General features: G+C 42.5%; 1 protein-coding gene across 6 annotated transcripts in view; it reads right to left on the bottom strand.

Annotated features, from left to right (window-relative positions):
- Nucleotides 1-16,714, bottom strand: part of LMAN2L (lectin, mannose binding 2 like) — a 39,664-nt gene that overhangs the window by 7,052 nt on the left and 15,898 nt on the right. For 4 of the 6 annotated variants that reach the window (XM_060170036.1, XM_060170037.1, XM_060170039.1 and 1 more), the window contains exons 2-4: nucleotides 15,761-15,879; nucleotides 12,639-12,756; nucleotides 11,744-11,826 (exon numbers count right to left, since the gene is read on the bottom strand). In XM_060170036.1, coding sequence (XP_060026019.1) covers nucleotides 11,744-11,826; nucleotides 12,639-12,756; nucleotides 15,761-15,879 — 320 coding nt within the window. The remainder of the gene's footprint in view (nucleotides 1-11,743; nucleotides 11,827-12,638; nucleotides 12,757-15,760; nucleotides 15,880-16,714) is intronic. The other 2 variants (XM_060170040.1, XM_060170041.1) reach the window with 1 other exon arrangement.

The following is a 16,714-nucleotide window of genomic DNA, read 5'->3' as shown; positions in this document are numbered from 1 at the left end:
CACACAGCATCACACTCTCCAAGCAGGCCTCACTTATGTCTCTGACAGTCCAAAAGTCAGGCCATGAGTTGGTCTGTACCCAGACTACAGTATTTCTTTAGCAAGGGGAGAGACAGGAGTGATAAATGGGGCTAAATTCTTCCAAATTCAAGATGTCCTTTACTGCCCAGGATCTGAGGATATAGCTCTTTCCCAGAAGACAAAAATCCCATCACTTGAGAGGCTATCAAATTAACTCTAATCCAAAGGGATCATTTACCCTGTAATTGAGCCTTATGGACATATATTTCCAAACAGTTATTCTAACCGACAACATGTGGGCAAGAAAAAGCTCTGTGGGAACGCTGCAGCAGGACAGACTTAGAAAAATCACAAGGTTCAAGCATGTTTAGCTTTGCTCCAGAAAACTGCTACAGTTCTAAGCTACTAGCAGTAACAGATACCTGTACAAGCTCAGCTCGGCCCTGCCCTACAGGAAGTGTGGGCAAAGGTGTAGAACCCAAAGCGTTCCTGCCCTCTAATCCTTAGTGAGCACCTGTTACGAGCCAGGCACAGTCCCAGATGCTGGGCGCTCAATGGCAAACAAGATAGGCAGACATCTGCTCTCATGGAGCTGACATTAGAGTGGAGGGGACAAACAATAAGTAAGTAAATAAAATCACTTGAGACTGATAAATGCTATGATGAAAATAAAATAGGTAACACAATAGAGACTGATGAGGAAACATCTCTCTGAGGAGACATCTGAGCTGAGACCCAAGTAGTTAGAGAGAAGCCACCAAAAAATCTGAGGGCACAGGAAGCATGAGGTTAGCATATTCAAGGACCAGAAGATGACAGGGGTGTCTTCAACCCAGCTAGTGAAGAAGGGGCTGGTGTGAGCTGAGGAGGGAGCCAGCTCACACCAGCCCCTTACAGGCCACAGCAAGGGTCTGGGGTGAGCCTCAGAGTAGCGGCTCTTCTCTTGTGCCACTGGTGGCATATGTACAGGATTACAGAAAGGTATGAAATGAATCAGTGGATGATTAAACTACTGGAAAACTACTCTTCTACAACTATCATTCAGGACAAGGGAATCATGAGTATGTTATCAGCAGTTTACAGAGATGGGCTTCTGACAAGAAAGCCCGTAACTTCAGTGAACAATTAGGGAAAGAAGGGATTGAAAATGCCCTCGTGAGCTCTGATGATCCCAAGCCTTGCTTCATTTATCAACCCCAGCACCTGTGATCAGAAGTTGAAGTTGTAAAAAAAAAAAAAAAAAAAAAAAGTTGAAGTTGTAACTTTCAAGGGTGTGCCTAGGACGGCGATCCTTAACCTAAGGGGGCCTTACCAAGGCTGGTGAAGCAGCCAATCAGCCAGTATCAGCCAGAGGCAAGCTGGGCCTCAGGATGACCTGGGGGAGCTTTTCAACTGCACATACACGTGGGTCCCGCAGTCAAAGAGCCTCACTCAGTAGGTCTAGAATGGGGCACGGGGCTATGTATTTTTGAAGAGGCACCACAGACGACTGGGATGTGCAGCCAAAGTTAAGAAATACTGCCCTACACAGAGTCCCACAGCTTTGGAGCTGGAATCTGTCTACTTCAGCAACTCCTGACTCGGCCTTCCACCTTCCACCTCACATTAACGATGTCTTTAAATGCCATCTTAACTTCTATGCCCAGTCAGGAGTTCTTGAAGGGTTCCTTGGGTACCCACTCATTTGACACAGCAGCTCGTTTTCTTTCCTTGGAAAGCAGCCTATATATAGCCAGAACCAAAGGCAGAAGAATCACCCTAACTCCGGCAAAGGTGGTAGTTTCATTCCTAATTTAAGAGTCATCAAAAATTAGGAACTCCTACCTATTGTCCAAATGGTTGATGTTGGAAAGGTGGGGAGATGTCTTCAACTTTTTGTATTACAAGGCGCTCCACACGGTATTGCACCTTCAGCACAACTTGATTGAAAAGAGACTCATGAACTTGTGGTTGTATGGATCCTATGCTAAAATTCCACAGGTGCAAAGCACACAGGCTGCGAACCACTAGGTGTAAAAAAGAGCACACTCGGCCCTCTGTAATCAGGGAGACCTAGGTTCTAAATGCAGTTACACCACTCACACCTGTGTAATCTCTCTGAGATTCTATTTCCTCACTGTAAGCAGGGAGAATAATACACAGCTCACAGGGTTAATTACGAAGATGAAATATGTAAAGCATTTAGTACAGTGTCTGGTGTTCAGAAGGGAGTCAATAAATGTTCATTCAACCAATGACTAAATTAATGAATTTTTAGATATATTGTTCACAGGTGTTCATATATAAACACAAAGCCAAACATATGTCTTTTAGAGCAGTAATTCCCAGACCATTGACTGCCATGGACCACTAAAATCTCTAAACATGTTTTTGGGATTAATAGGTATGCCTTTTCTTGCTTTTTTTTTTTTTTTTGCCTACTAAATATATTAAAATATAATAATGAATGACAGGACAACCATCTGTAATAAACATCATTTTTAAAAAGAACATTCTAAACCAAAAAAGAAAGAACTATATAATTTTATAATAAATAATTAATAAAACATTTCACATTTATGAAAAGTCATTTCACTGTTCCTATTCTTAAACCAGTGAAACTCTGTAACCCACCAATACGAGTCTATGAACCAGCATCTAGGAGCCATTCTCTTAAAGCAGGTTTACCAACCTAAACCCCAGTGCAGTTGAGGAAGCTGGCCAAGTTTGCTCCCTGGAACCTAGATGTGAAAAAAAGGAGGGTGGGAGGGGAGAGGGAGAGCACAGAGCCACACCAGCTACTGCTAAGATGTCGGTAAAATGTCTCTGGGAATGTCACTTAGTGGTGTGAATACGAATGGCTAGCGTTTTTTGAGAGCTTACTCTGGGCCAGCCACTGTACTCAGTAATGTATACATATGCGTTCATTTAATTCTCACAACCCTAAGAGGTAGTACTGGTATCTGCATTTCACAGTTAAGAAAACTTGTTTAAGATAACGGAGGTATTAAGTAGTGAAACAAGCGTTTGAAACCAGGTAGTCTGGCCTCAGAGCCCTGGCTCAATCACTATGACACACTGCTCTCAAGATCAATCAGTATGGAACAATGGTTGGTATATACTTAGATACAACCAAAACCAGCAAACAAACAAACAGAAAACCTAGGTCTCTAATATACCCTGAAACACAAAGAAATACTGGAAAATGGCTCCAAATTAAAGGAAAGGAGAGATATGACAACTGAATGCAACACAGGATCTGGGGTTTTATTTTGCTATAAAAGACACAGTGGGGACAACTGGTGAAATCGAATAAGGTCAATAGATTAGATAATAATTCGTTACCAGTGTTAAGTTCCTGATTTTTATCACTGTGTTTAGGGAAGACAAGTGAAGAATTTAGGATTAAGTAAACATGATGAAGGCAATTTACTCTTAAGTAGTTCAGAAAAAATATACACATATGCATGAGGTCAGACACACACACGCACACACACACACGCACACATGAGCACAGGCACAGACAAACATACACATATACACGTAAAAGAAAAGGACAAAGCCAATGTACTAAAACATTAACATTTTGGGAAATCTGGGTGAAGAGCATTCTGGAATTCTTTGCTGCATTACTGTAAGTTATCTGTAAGGCTGAAATTATATCAAAATTAAAAAATTTTAATGATTAATCTGAGTCTAGTATTTACCACACTTTCAATTTTTCTATGTCTAAAAAATTTCAAAATTAAAAAAAGGTTTAAAAAAAACAGTATGTTAAATATGATGCAATGTTTTCATTTTTAGAAAGGTGTGTATAGTTGTTTTTTAGTCTTTTCTGATTTTTATGTAATGAGCTTTTACATAAAAATAAGAATTAACAAAACAAATGCCTCTTCTACAGCACCTCCATGTGACCGTCCCCTTGGCTCACCAAAAGAACACACTCACTGCCACTTCCCAGACAGATACTTTTCAGACTTTCAAAACTTTCTAAGTCGCTGGTCCTACAGTACTCTTCATCCAACTAACCCTCTGTGCAGGAACCTGGATAGAGGTGACTGGCTAACTGAGCAATACCCATCCTACTTAGAATGGGTAACATCAGTGAGATTAAGCAGCATGAGAAGGCCCCTGCTCCATAAGCCCCCAAACTCCTACTAAACTAGACTAGCTGTGACTCTGTCTCCAAGTCTCAAAGCTCCTCAACTGGAGGATACGGAATAGTGCAGCCTCCAGGCCAGCTGACTGCCTGGAAGAGCTTCACATACTTGAACATTAATCATCATGAACTCTTAAACTCACAGAACGATTTTAATCCCATTTATCTTAGTTGTGATCCCCAACTAGAACAAACGCAAACCAAGTAATGTGGGGACTTCAATAGAGTACTGTAAAATCAGGAACCCTTAAACTCCAGGTATGCCCCAAACACTGAAGTTCATAACCCACCTACTCAGACTACAAGGGCCAAGATGCAGAACACAGCCTAAGAGGCAACACCTTAATCTCACTGCTAACCACCATTACGGTAGTATGTGAATACTTCTTGTTAACTCTATGGAATAGGAGATCTTGTCTATAGTTCTACTGTGGGGAACCCATGAATCTCCTGACATTGTATATAAAATCCTATTGTATTCAAATCTACCAGAAAGCCGTACATTTCTACTTCCCCTGAAATCTAGTTCTCACCAATGAAGCTCAGCCTCACTGCCTAATCACATCTGAGAGCTTGCTGGACCTAGTTTCCAAAGGAGTGTCTCTTAGAAAACACTGCTTCACCAAGGACTGAGGGAAAAAAAACAACCCTAAGTCACATCCAAGTAGTATAACAAGAGAATTTAAGAAGTTATGGAGTTCCTTTAATACTGTAAAAATTCTGTCCACCAACAATAGAGACCAAAAGGGATTAGTGTCCTCATCAACATAAAGATTTGAGGGAATGTGCTTTTCAATTGGAACGGCGTATTATTGTTAATTTTCTTTCAGTTTCAAAAGAGGAAAAACAATCATCACATTAAAAAAATACGGGAAGCCCCTCAAACTAGACTTCCAAGCTGGCCTGATCCGAGAAGAGCAGTGAGCTGCTCGCACCACTTTCCAACCAGCTGTTTCTGCCTCCAGGGGTGAGGTCTGAAGGTCTCACTGGGATGAATGAGGGCCAAGGCTGCAAAGGGCTGCACTTCTGGGCTCTCATTCCAGGAAGGCCTCTTGCCACCGTACTCTGATTTCAACTGAGAGAAGACATTCCTACTCCAAGACTGCTACTGAGTTCTCTGCAACTTTTCACCAACATCTGGGTTCTCCTGAGAAATGGATGACCATGAGCTGATGACTTCCTGGTGCCAAGAAAAGATGATCAGGTTGTGTTTTAATCAACACTGTAAAAAGTTAGCAATGCCAAGATCTAACTCACATACCACACAATTCACCTATTTAAAATCTATAATTCGGGGGCTTCCCTGGTGGTGCAGTGGTTGAGAATCTGCCTGCTAATGCAGGGGACACAGGTTCGAGCCCTGGTCTGGGAGGATCCCACATGCCACGGAGCAGCTGGGCCCGTGAGCCACAACTACTGAGCCTGCGCGTCTGGAGCCTGTGCTCCGCAATGAGAGGCCGCGATAGTGAGAGGCCTGCGCACCGCGATGAAGAGTGGCCCCTGCTTGCTGCAACTAGAGAAAGCCCTTGCACAGAAACGAAGACCCAACACAGCCAAAAATAAATAAATTAATAGATTAATTAAAAGAAAAAATCTGTAATTCAATGGGTTTTAGTATGTTCACAGGTAAGATTATGATAACTGCAATGAACTGTAGAACACTTTCATCACTCCCAAAAGAAACCCTGTGCACTCTCCCCACCCCAGCCCCCAACCCTGGCAACCACTCATCTACTTTGGCACCTGGCAACCACTCATCTACTTTGTCTCTATAGATTTGCCTATTCTGAACGTTTTTTTATATATGGGATTATACAATATGTGGTCTTTTGTGACTTGCTTCTTTTGCTTAGCATCTTTCCAAAGGTCATCCACATTGAAGCATGTATCAATGCTTCATTTTCTTTTAATGTTGAATGATATCCCATTGTATAGATATAGTTTGTTTATCCATTCATCAGCTGATGGACATTTGAGTTGGATCCATTTTTGGCTATTATGAATAACGCTGCTATGAACATTCATGTAACTTTTTGTGTAGACATGTTTTTATTTCTCTTGGGTGTATATACCTAGGAGTGGAACTGCTGGATCATATAAACTCTACATTTAACCATTTGAAGAACTATGGAATAGTTTTCCAAAACAACTGTACCATTTTCCACCCCCACCAGCAGTGTATGAAGGTTCCAATTACTCCACATTTTTACCAAACTTGTTATCATCTGTTTTTTTAATTTTAGCCAGACAAGTGGATATAAAGTTGGCATCTCATTGTGGTCTTTTTTTTCACACTGTGGTTTTGATTTGTATGCCCCTAATAGCTAATGACGTTGAGCCTCTTTTCATGTGTTCGTTGGCCATTTATATCTCTTCTTTGGGAAGTATCTATTCAGATCCTTTGGCCATTTTTCACTTGGGCCATCTTTTTAATTATTGAGTTGTACCTAGAATATATAAGGAACTGTTACAAGTCCCTTATCGGATATACAATTCACATTTATTTTCTCCTATTCCATGGGTTGTCTTTTCACTTTCTTGATAGTGTCCTTCAAAGTATAAAACTTTTTAATTTTGGTGATTCACGTTTAGTTTTTGATCCACTTTGGGTTAACATTTGTGTATGGTGTGAGGTAGGGAAACACTTCATTATGCTGCCTATGGATATCCAGTTGTCTCAGCACCATCTGGTGAAGAGATGATTCTTTCCTTATTGAATTGACTTGGCACCTTTATCAAAAATCACTTGTTCATAATTGTGAGGATTTATGTGTGGATTTTCAATTCTATTCCATTGACCTATATGTCTACCCTTATGCCAGTACCAAACTGTCTTTATTACTGTAGCTTTATTATAGTAAGTTTTAATTACAGGAAGTGTGAGTCCTCGAACTTTGCTCCTCTTTAATCAAGAGGAGGCTATTCTGGTTCTCTTGAATTTCAATACTGATTGTAGAATCAGCTTGTCAATTTCTGCAAAGAAGCCAGCTAGGCATTTGAAAGATAGGGGCTCCCTCAAATCTGCAGATCAATGTGGGGAGTGTATCACCATCTTAATGATACAAAATTTTCCAATCCATGACATGGGATGTCTTTCCATTGACTTAGCTCTTTTTCAGTTTCTTTCAATAATACTTTATAGTTTTCAGAGTATAAGTTTTTCAGTTAAATTTATTTCTAAGTACTTTATTTTTTTTGACGATAGTTAATGGAATTGTTTTCTTACTTTCATTTTCTGATTGTTCAATGCAAGAATATAACACACAATAGATTTTCGTATGTTGATCTTATATCCTGTAACCTTGCTGAATTCATTAGTTCTAATAGCTTTTTGTGAATTCATTAGGATTTTCTATAGATAAGATCACATCATCTACAAAGAGAAATCGTTACTTCTTCCTTCACAATCTGGACTAGCTGCCCTGACTAGAACCTCCAGTACAATGTTGAATAGAAGAGGCAAGAGCAGACAGTCTTGCCTTATTCCTGATCTTAGGGGGAAAGGATTCAGTCTTTCACAATTAAGTATGATGTCAGCCGTAGGGTTTTCATAAATGCTCTTTATCAGGTTAAGCTCCCTTCTATTACTAATTTGTTGAGTATTTTTATTATCATAAAAAGGTATTTAATTTTGTCAAATACTTTTTTCTACATCTATATGATTATATGGTTTCTGTCCTTTATTCTATTAATATGGTCTATCATATTAATGCTCAGATATTAAACCAATTGTGAATTCCTAGAATATAGTGTATTTATACATGGTGTATACCCCTTTTTATATGTTGCTAGATTTGGTTTACTAGTATTTTGTTGATGACTTTTACATCTATACTCACAAGAGATATTGGTCTGTACTTTCCATTTCTTGTGATGTCTTTATCCGGCTTTGGTATCAGGATAATACTGGCCTCAAAGAATGAATTGGTTAGCATCCGCTCCTTTGACTTTTCATATGGGTTTGAGAATTGGTATTAATTCTACCTTATGTTTGGTAGAATTTACCAGTGAGGCCATCTGGGCCTGAGCTTTTCGTTGTGAGTCACTTTTTAATTACCAATTCAATCTATCCAAATTTTCTATTTCTTCAACTATCATTTTAACAGCCATTTATGGTCTGACAATCTCACTGTGGCACAGGTGGTACCCTGTTCTTCAAATACTAAAGCTCTTGACTTACCTAAACAACAATTCTTATATTGCTCATGGGGGAACTGAGGTTATGTGATTTTGAACAACGTGTCCAGATTTCAGGGAGCCAAGGCTAAACACAACTTAAATCCTAAACTCCCTCACCCCCTTCTCAGATGCAATAATGTTGCCAGTATTTTCCCAATATTTCCTCATAAACAAATGTGGTAGACAGTGAACTGAGAAACGATGTCAAGGGCACTCTGGTGACAAGGAAACAAGAAACCAGAGAGACAATTTTGCCACTGCCTTGAGTGACCTGCTGAATTGTTCCACAGCCCCTCCTGCCTGCTCCTTGTCCTCCTCGTCCAGCACATCTTCAACACACGACGTTTCCAAATTTTCAAAAGGTACTATATTTGTCACCCTCTCCTTATGAGCTCAAAATAATAGAGCAAAATAAAGAGATTGTAGTCTCTGGAGTCAAACCCACTACCTGGGTGTCACTGACGAGTTTTTTTTTAACCTTTCTGTACTTCAGCTTCTTACCCATAATGTAGGGATAATAATAGTATCTACCCCAAGGGGTTGTTAGGATAAATAGGTAAGACACGTAAAAGCATTCAAAACGATGCCTGGCGCCTTCAAGTATGATGTCAAAGAAAACCATGCCGCTAACAAAACACACTTGACTTCACCCTCTAAGACAGTACCAGGTCACTGGGATGTAGAGAGGAGTACACCTTCCCCACTCTCTGCACTGAGCATAAGCTCTGAGAACTGAAATTGCAGAGGAGATCACTCTGAGAATGAATATCTCCGTTCTCAAGGAAATCATCCTGGCATAAGGAAAAAACGGATGGGAGGTGGCAGAGCACCATAATTACAAGTGCAGCCTGTGGAATCAGGTGGACCAGTGTTCAAAATCTGGCTCCACCTTATACTGGCTGTCACCTTAGACAAGACACTTCTCCAGTCTTCTGTTTATGCATTGGTAAAATGGGAAAAATAATATTGACTATAAGGAGATTTGATGAGAATCAAAATAATAACTGCAAAGTACCTGGCACATAACAGCCACTGAAAAACAGAAACTGCTTTTATTCGTTTTTTTTAATTTAGTTTTAATAAATTTGTTTAATAAATAATAAGGAAACAATGACCTGACGTTGATCCAGGGGTTCTTCAACCTGGTTATGTATGGGACTCTCACCTGGAGATCTTTGAAAAAGTAAGGTTGCCCAGATTGCACCTGGGCAATCAGGACAGCATCAGGCTCTCTGACCTCCGGGCCTGGACATCAATCGTTTTAAATGCTCTCCAGGTAATTCCAAGTGCAGCTGGGAGTAAGGTAGAAAAGAAGTCCCGATTTTTACCATCTGAAACTAATTTTTTTTGATTAACATCTACTCTCCTTACAAAATAAGGCCCATCAGATCTGCCCTCTCAACCAGAATTACTTCTATCTGATGGAGAAATGGAAGCTAAAAGAGTTTGAACGATTTATTTCTGGGAGAAACAGGGAGCCACGTTTAAAACTCTAGTCAAGGGCTTCCCTGGTGGCGCAGTGGTTGGGAGTCCGCCTGCCGATGCAGGGGACGCGGGTTCGTGCCCCGGTCCGGGAGGATCCCACGTGCCACGGAGCGGCTGGGCCCGTGAGCCATGGCTGCTGAGCCTGCACGTCCGGAGCCTGTGCTCCGCAATGGGAGAGGCCACAGCAGTGAGAGGCCCACGTACCGCAAAAAAACAACAAAAACAAAAACAAAAAAACAACAAAAAAACTCTAGTCAAGCCCTGAAGCCCACACCTCTTATTCAGATGTATTTCTAACTACCACCACTATTTCTTCAGCGGGACTGCAAACCTTCTCATGACATTCCCCTCATTAAAATCCTTTAATGCACTTACCCCCTTAAATACTTAGAAACCCAGACTTCCCAACAGACACACCACCCTTCAGAACCTGCCCCACAATGTGCACGGTGAGGACGAGTCACCTACATTCAGGTTGCTCTGCTGCAGGTCTAAACAGCCAAGTCACCAACTCCCCAAGGAGACGCTGCTCAATCTCACGGGCCAGTTAACTTGCTCAAGAGGGAAGAGTGTTAGCAGCAAAGAATGCAATGTGAATGGCGGCCCTGGAACATGGCGAGACAGAGGGCCCTGTTTTTCTTTCTACCCTCATCTCTCCCTGACCCCCCTTTTCCCCCTCACATCCACTTTCCCTTCTCTAACTTTATCACCTTAACACATGGCTTTTCCCTCTGCACTGGTTCCTAAGTCTGCAGATTTCAACGTCAATGTCACTTCCTGGAAGAAGTCTTTCCCAACCACTGTCCCCACCACCACCGTCCCACCCCAGGTTAGATGCTCCTGCTGGGTCTTCCTATAGCCCCCCCTTGGAGCACCCCCACTACTACATCAGCACCCCTGCTACTAAGTGCAAGGACTGTGCTGGTCTCGCTAATTCCCAGGGCCTGGCACCTTGAAAGTGCTTGAGGTCTGATGGACGGAAGAAGAGCCCAGAAGCAACGTGGAGAAGCAAGTCTATAACTGACCCACAACAAAGGTTCCTCTCCTAACTCAGGTCTCACTTTCCACTTCCTCTAAGCAGAACTCTGTGGGGAATGTGAAAAACTGTTGAATCTGGGTGTTGTATATACAATGATCTGTTCATCCAATTTTTTTATAAGTTTGAAATTTTTCATAAGGAACTTTTGGGGAAAAAAGTACAGTAAGTTCTGCCTCCATTCCTAATCCTGCCCTCCTTTCTAAATATTATTTAGCAACAGGATACCCAGCAACAACGTGTCCTAATCATCTTCCCACCATTTGCTCTTAGGGCCGTTAGGCAGAGAGCGAGCGCAGACCTGTTGCTAGTGTAAGACAGTACTTAAGAACACTCAGGGTCAGCTAACAACAAGAAGCTTCTGCCAACAGCCAGATACTGGATTTCAACAAAATGCTGAGATTTCACCAATTTCTTTCTACAGCCTTTCCTAGAGGAGAGGAGACTTGCTGTGCAGTCCTCTGAGAAGAGGAAGAAGAAGAGGATGCTGGCAAGGGGGAGCAGCTGCAGAAGAGAGCTCAGCAGTGATACAGTACGTCAGGGGAGTGGGGGTACATAAATTCAGCTCGCTCTGTGCTGGCCTAGGCGCACCAACCAGCCACGCATGCTCAAGCCTAGGGGCTCCCAACGTGCACAAGAGAGCACACTGTTAACACTAAAGAAAAAGCCCCATTCGCGAGAGCCATTCCCAAGACTGTGCACCATAAACAGCTCTATCTAGAAAACACTCTGACAGAGACATTAACTCTTGAAGTTCAGCAGGTGAAGAAAATAGAACCGAACCCCTCACTTTCTTTCCCCTCTGTTTCCTCTTGAACAACATTCCTAAGGCAAAGGGCTGTGACGTCAGGGCAGCTGACCTAAGCTCTGACACTTGCCATTACCTCTTGCTGCTTCTCCTCATTGGGATACGTGTCTACAAATACTCCCAGCCCCACAAATTTGTCCATGTTTCCAAACACAGGCCCTAGAGAGAGAGAACAGATGATGAACAGTGAAATAAAGCCAAGAGTTGATAAAGGAATAATACATCACTATGATAGAGGAAAAAATGAAATTCAAAAGACTCCCCAGCCTCTCCTTAAGATGAGGAAACAGCTGTAAAAGCACCCAGGGAAGGGCACGGCCTGTAACAAGCACCCAGTAAGCACCTGCAGTTGTCTGTCATTAAAGGCGGGGAAAGAGAGAAGGCCAGCACCACCCTGTTTAGCACCCCAGTTGCTCCCTGATCCAAACTGGTTGCTAAGGCGCCCCTAAAGAATTCTGCTTCACAAACACTTGGTGACGACTACACCCCTGAGAGAACTGAATTCCCAAGTTTCCACTTCTTGTTGCAGAAGAGATCAGGTCAAATCAGGCTGAGTTTTGCCACAACTTGGAGCAATGGCTCCCACACAACAAGGAAAAATAGATAACTCTTCTCCTTTCTCCTGACTCAGGAGTTCTGAGATCGGTCACTACGCATGCCCAGAAGAAACCAGCATGCCCAATGTCAGTGTTCGGGACAGGCAGTGCTCTCCTCCGGCCAACGGGCCGGGAGGTTTCAAAGGGAAAGTGGAAGTTACCAATTAGCAAGAAATCACCCGGGATGAGTCAAGTTCAGCTGCTTTTAGGACTCAGACCCCATTCTAGAGACTAGACAGGCCAGTCTTTATCTACAGACATCAAGAGAGAGGGAAAACCGCTGGCACTGTGGAGACGCACCCTTCTCAAAAAGAGGGCACACAAAAAAAGCAGGCCTGTCACACACCCCACAAGAGCAACCCAGGGTCCCAGTACCTGGCTGCATCCGATCCTTCGTGTACCAGATCGCCAAGCCGTCCCCGTGCAGGTTCTTCTTCCCTTGTCCGTGGATTTTGAAGTGCACCTGCAACTCCCAGTCTCTCAGGAAACATGGCTAAAGTGAAAAAGACCCTAGAATGAGTGAGGAACATGAAACACGAAGCCCTCAGGCCCCCATCCACGGTCTACAGACTCGGAAAACACAAACGCAGGTGACATGAGGCTAAGGGGTAAAACCGAGATCTAAGACTTGCTAAGTGTTCGTGTGGTAAAATTAAACAGATTGAGCCATTCAACTGTATATGATATTTAATATGAAAAGTGAATAAACCTCCCCATTATCTTCACCATCTCCCAACAGAAACAGGATAGCACTCCACAGTTGGAAAAGACAAGAGAACTTTGTGTTAGAGCACCGTGATCCTACATCCACCCAGCAAAGGATCTCAGCCTACAGAGCAGAGGTGGCTGATTAATTAACACTCATCTGCAACTTAAGATCACCCCTCTGACAGAAAGACTCTAAAAAGCTTGGATTTCAAGAAGGGTCAAAGCCCCATTCATTACAAAAGAAAAAGATAAGCTAAGTCATTCTGCAAAGGTCTCCAGGAATAATTAGCAGATGCTATAAACAACTCTAATTGGCTAGACTTGGCCCTATGCCAAGCTGAGGGGCACCCCAGAGTTCCCTTGAGAAGGGGTAAGCTATGCCCCCACCAACCTCAGGCCCAGGGCCAAGGAGCACAAATGCACCAAAGGAGAACACCACCATCCCCAGCACAGGGACAGCCTCTGGTGGAAAAACATTTAAGGAGGTGGTTACCAAACAGACTCTTGTTTTTCTTCTTTTGAATTGTGTATCAAAACCTTGGAAAAATGGAGAAGGAGGTAAGTGGATGGTTAAGTGTTCTAAATAGCTGAACACTTTCAACCACTTTCAACCAACTTTCAAACCAGAGTGGTTATTTGATTTACAGAGGCTCCTGGTTAAAGTTCACCGTGAAGAAAGAAGGGAAGGAAGAGCGATAGACCAGTGGGGTTCAGCCAAAGGCCCTCCAAACAGATTGTTCTGGGGAATTCCCTAGCGGTCCAGTGGTTAGGACTCTGCACTTTTGCCGCCGAGGGCCCGGGTTCAATCCCTGGTCAGGGAACTAAGATCCCACAAGCCTCGTGGCCAAAAAAAAAGATTGTTCTGGCTCTTGAGCAACATATTGCTAGATTATTTTCAGTTTTCATTTTTAATTTCTGGGAAATCTTCCAAAAGTGTTAGTATTAGGAGCACATAGTCAAAAATAAAAGGGGTATGGATACTCCTGAGTTCACCAAACAACCCTGAAATCTCCAATAGCTCTCCCTCCTCTGATGAGCCCAATCCCTGTGTTGTCATTCGGGGTTCTCATCTTTCTGCTTTTTCATTTAGATTTCACAGCAAGAGTGAAATTCAGTGGCAGGAAGCTGCCCCATAGCCAGTGGGTAGGTATGATGCCCCTGGGAAGAGGGCAGGGCCAGAGAAGTTCACACTGAGCCCAGAGGTGTCTGCCATTCATCCTTGGCCTTGTGTAGCGCAATGCTTTGCAGTTTTGCTCAGGGCTATATCTAACAGTGGGTCTCAAACTTTGCTGCATATTAGACTCACCTAGGGAGCTTTTAAAAATCCCAGTGTCTAAGCTGCACCCCATTCCAATTATTTCAGAATCTCTGGGGATGGGACCCAGCCACCAACTCCAATGGACAGCCAAATTTGAGAACTGCTCAAACAAATCCATCCTATTCAAATAACTCAGAAACAATGCCAAAGCTCATTCTGAGAGTCAAATAACAAAAAATACAGGTATCAGAGAATCTGAAAAAGAGCAAGATAACTAGATCCTACACTAGAATCACTGCTACATAAAAGGGTTACGTAGAGACAGCTAGCAAGACAGCAGCAAAGTCTTGGACACAATCATTTATAATCCACAGACCTGTATCAGTGAACCTTGTAACAGAGGTGTAACAAACAACAGCACATTTCTATAACCATTTTAACTTTCCAAAGCTTTTTCATGTCTATTGCCTTATCTTATTCTCACAATAATCCTGGTGGGCAAGTAGAACAGATATTATGAAGCTCATTTAACAGTTGGAGAAACTGCAAACTGAGAGAGGATAAATACCGGCCAGGGCTCAGTGGGTCTGTGATACAGCTAGATTGAGAACCCAAGTCTTTCAACTGCCAGCCCTTCACCTCTTCTACCAGAACACACTGCCCTGCATTCTGTCCAAGACTGAGTTCAGCACTGCAATCTGGGATAAGGGGCCAGCTTGTGCAAACAGCTCCACGTAGAAACTTCTCATCCCACTGCTCCTTTAGAATTCTCTGCCACACAAAATGAACAGGGGAAATAAATCATTTCCTTTTCTGAGATTCACTTGTCTACAACTAACGATAAAAACCATGTACAAGTAAGTTCTTAGCTTCTACGAACCCACGAGAAAGTGTTAAAGGATGCCAAGGTCATTCCTAAAAGTGGTCATAAAAGATTGAGAAAGAGCCCTGGAAACCGAAAAGAAAGCATCATCTTACACTTGTACAAAATCACAGTGCAGCCACACCAGGAGTACTGCATTCACTTCTCGCCGCCATACCTCAAGGAAGACAATGTAGCTAGAAAAGGCCCAGAGAAGAAGGACAAATAAAATGACCAAGGGCTCAAAGTGGCTTTTACACGAAAATAAAATTTAAAATTGGACTCAAAGGGAAATAACAAGGGGGGGGTGTTACTGGGATGAAGCTTGAGATAAATTTAAAAGAGCAGTCTTCTATTTCATAAAGCAAAGTAATTAAACATGAGTTAACCTGCAAAATAACACTCAGGTCAATCAGGAATTAAAGACTGCTATTTTTCTATTTTCAGAAAATAGAATCAAAATTGATTATCTGCTATACTTAGGGCAACAGAGCATCTCCCTAAATATCTGATTTCATTATGAAGGTCATGATAATCTCTGAAATGAAAATCCTTGATATCCACAGAAGACAGAATACTGGGATAGACAGTGAAATTAAGTCAGTATGCCACTGGTGAACTTTTTAGTACTTTCTGGGTCAGCCACACAGGAGGGAGAAAGATTCTTACCACCCGGTTCCACAGGGCACCCTGTTTACTTTGCATATCTGGGGTAAGGCGGATATACTGGGTCATCACCATGGCATTGCCCATCAGATTCCACAGGGAGGAACTGCTTGTGCCTACACCTACGGAGAGGAAGTAGATCAGTTCATTCTCTTCAACACCAACCCGTTTGGAAAGCCACCATGGACCCTCCAAAAGCTGGAGTCATCACCGTTTTTTCCTTTCATGTCACTCGATCTCCCACCTTCTGTCACTCATAACATTTCAACTCTTTACCATCTTTACAGTTTCCTTTCACAAAGACTTTCTCAGGTGAAGACCCCAGAGCACATCAGAGCTGTCACTTTATCCATGCCACAGTAGCCACAGCTCAGATCCATTCTTCCCCATTTTGTATGTGAGTAAATTTTAGCACCATGAAATAAAAAGTTTCCCCAGTTATACCAAAAGAGCTTGACCCTTTGGGGCTCTGGGGCTTAATCACATTCTTTCTTTGAACAACCCAAGAGTGAAGCTACTTTTCTCCTTACTTCAGACTATCAGCCCCTTGAGAGTGAGAACTTTGTGTCTGTATAACCCACAGTATTAGCAACGAGAAGGCACTGGATGCATCTGCTAAGTAAATAATCACCCTTAGCAGCAGTGTATACACTCTTGCACTTGTGTTTTTGTTTGTTTGCTGTCCCCATATCTTCCAGTGGGGAACAGACTTGTGTTGATTAAGCCATCTACACTGATTTGGTCTTCTTTGTAGCTAACCGTGTAAATTTTCTGGTTGATAAGCTGTGCCTAGCGGTCTACGAACACTAAACAGAGCAAAACTAACCAGCCTCTTTCATCAGTAGGGCTCCTGGACTGGAGAAGAACACGTGTCTTAACTGACAACAGAATTTTATCTTCTCAGTCCGGCCAAGTTCTACCCTACCTCTGCCGCCTTCTTTATTTCTAGCACATCCA

Source organism: Lagenorhynchus albirostris, chromosome 13 (genome assembly GCF_949774975.1).
Source record: "Lagenorhynchus albirostris chromosome 13, mLagAlb1.1, whole genome shotgun sequence".
In the NCBI taxonomy this organism is placed as follows: Eukaryota; Metazoa; Chordata; class Mammalia; order Artiodactyla; family Delphinidae; genus Lagenorhynchus; species Lagenorhynchus albirostris.
The sequence above is the reverse complement of the archived record's forward strand: the minus strand, read 5'-3'. Positions and strand labels throughout refer to the sequence as shown.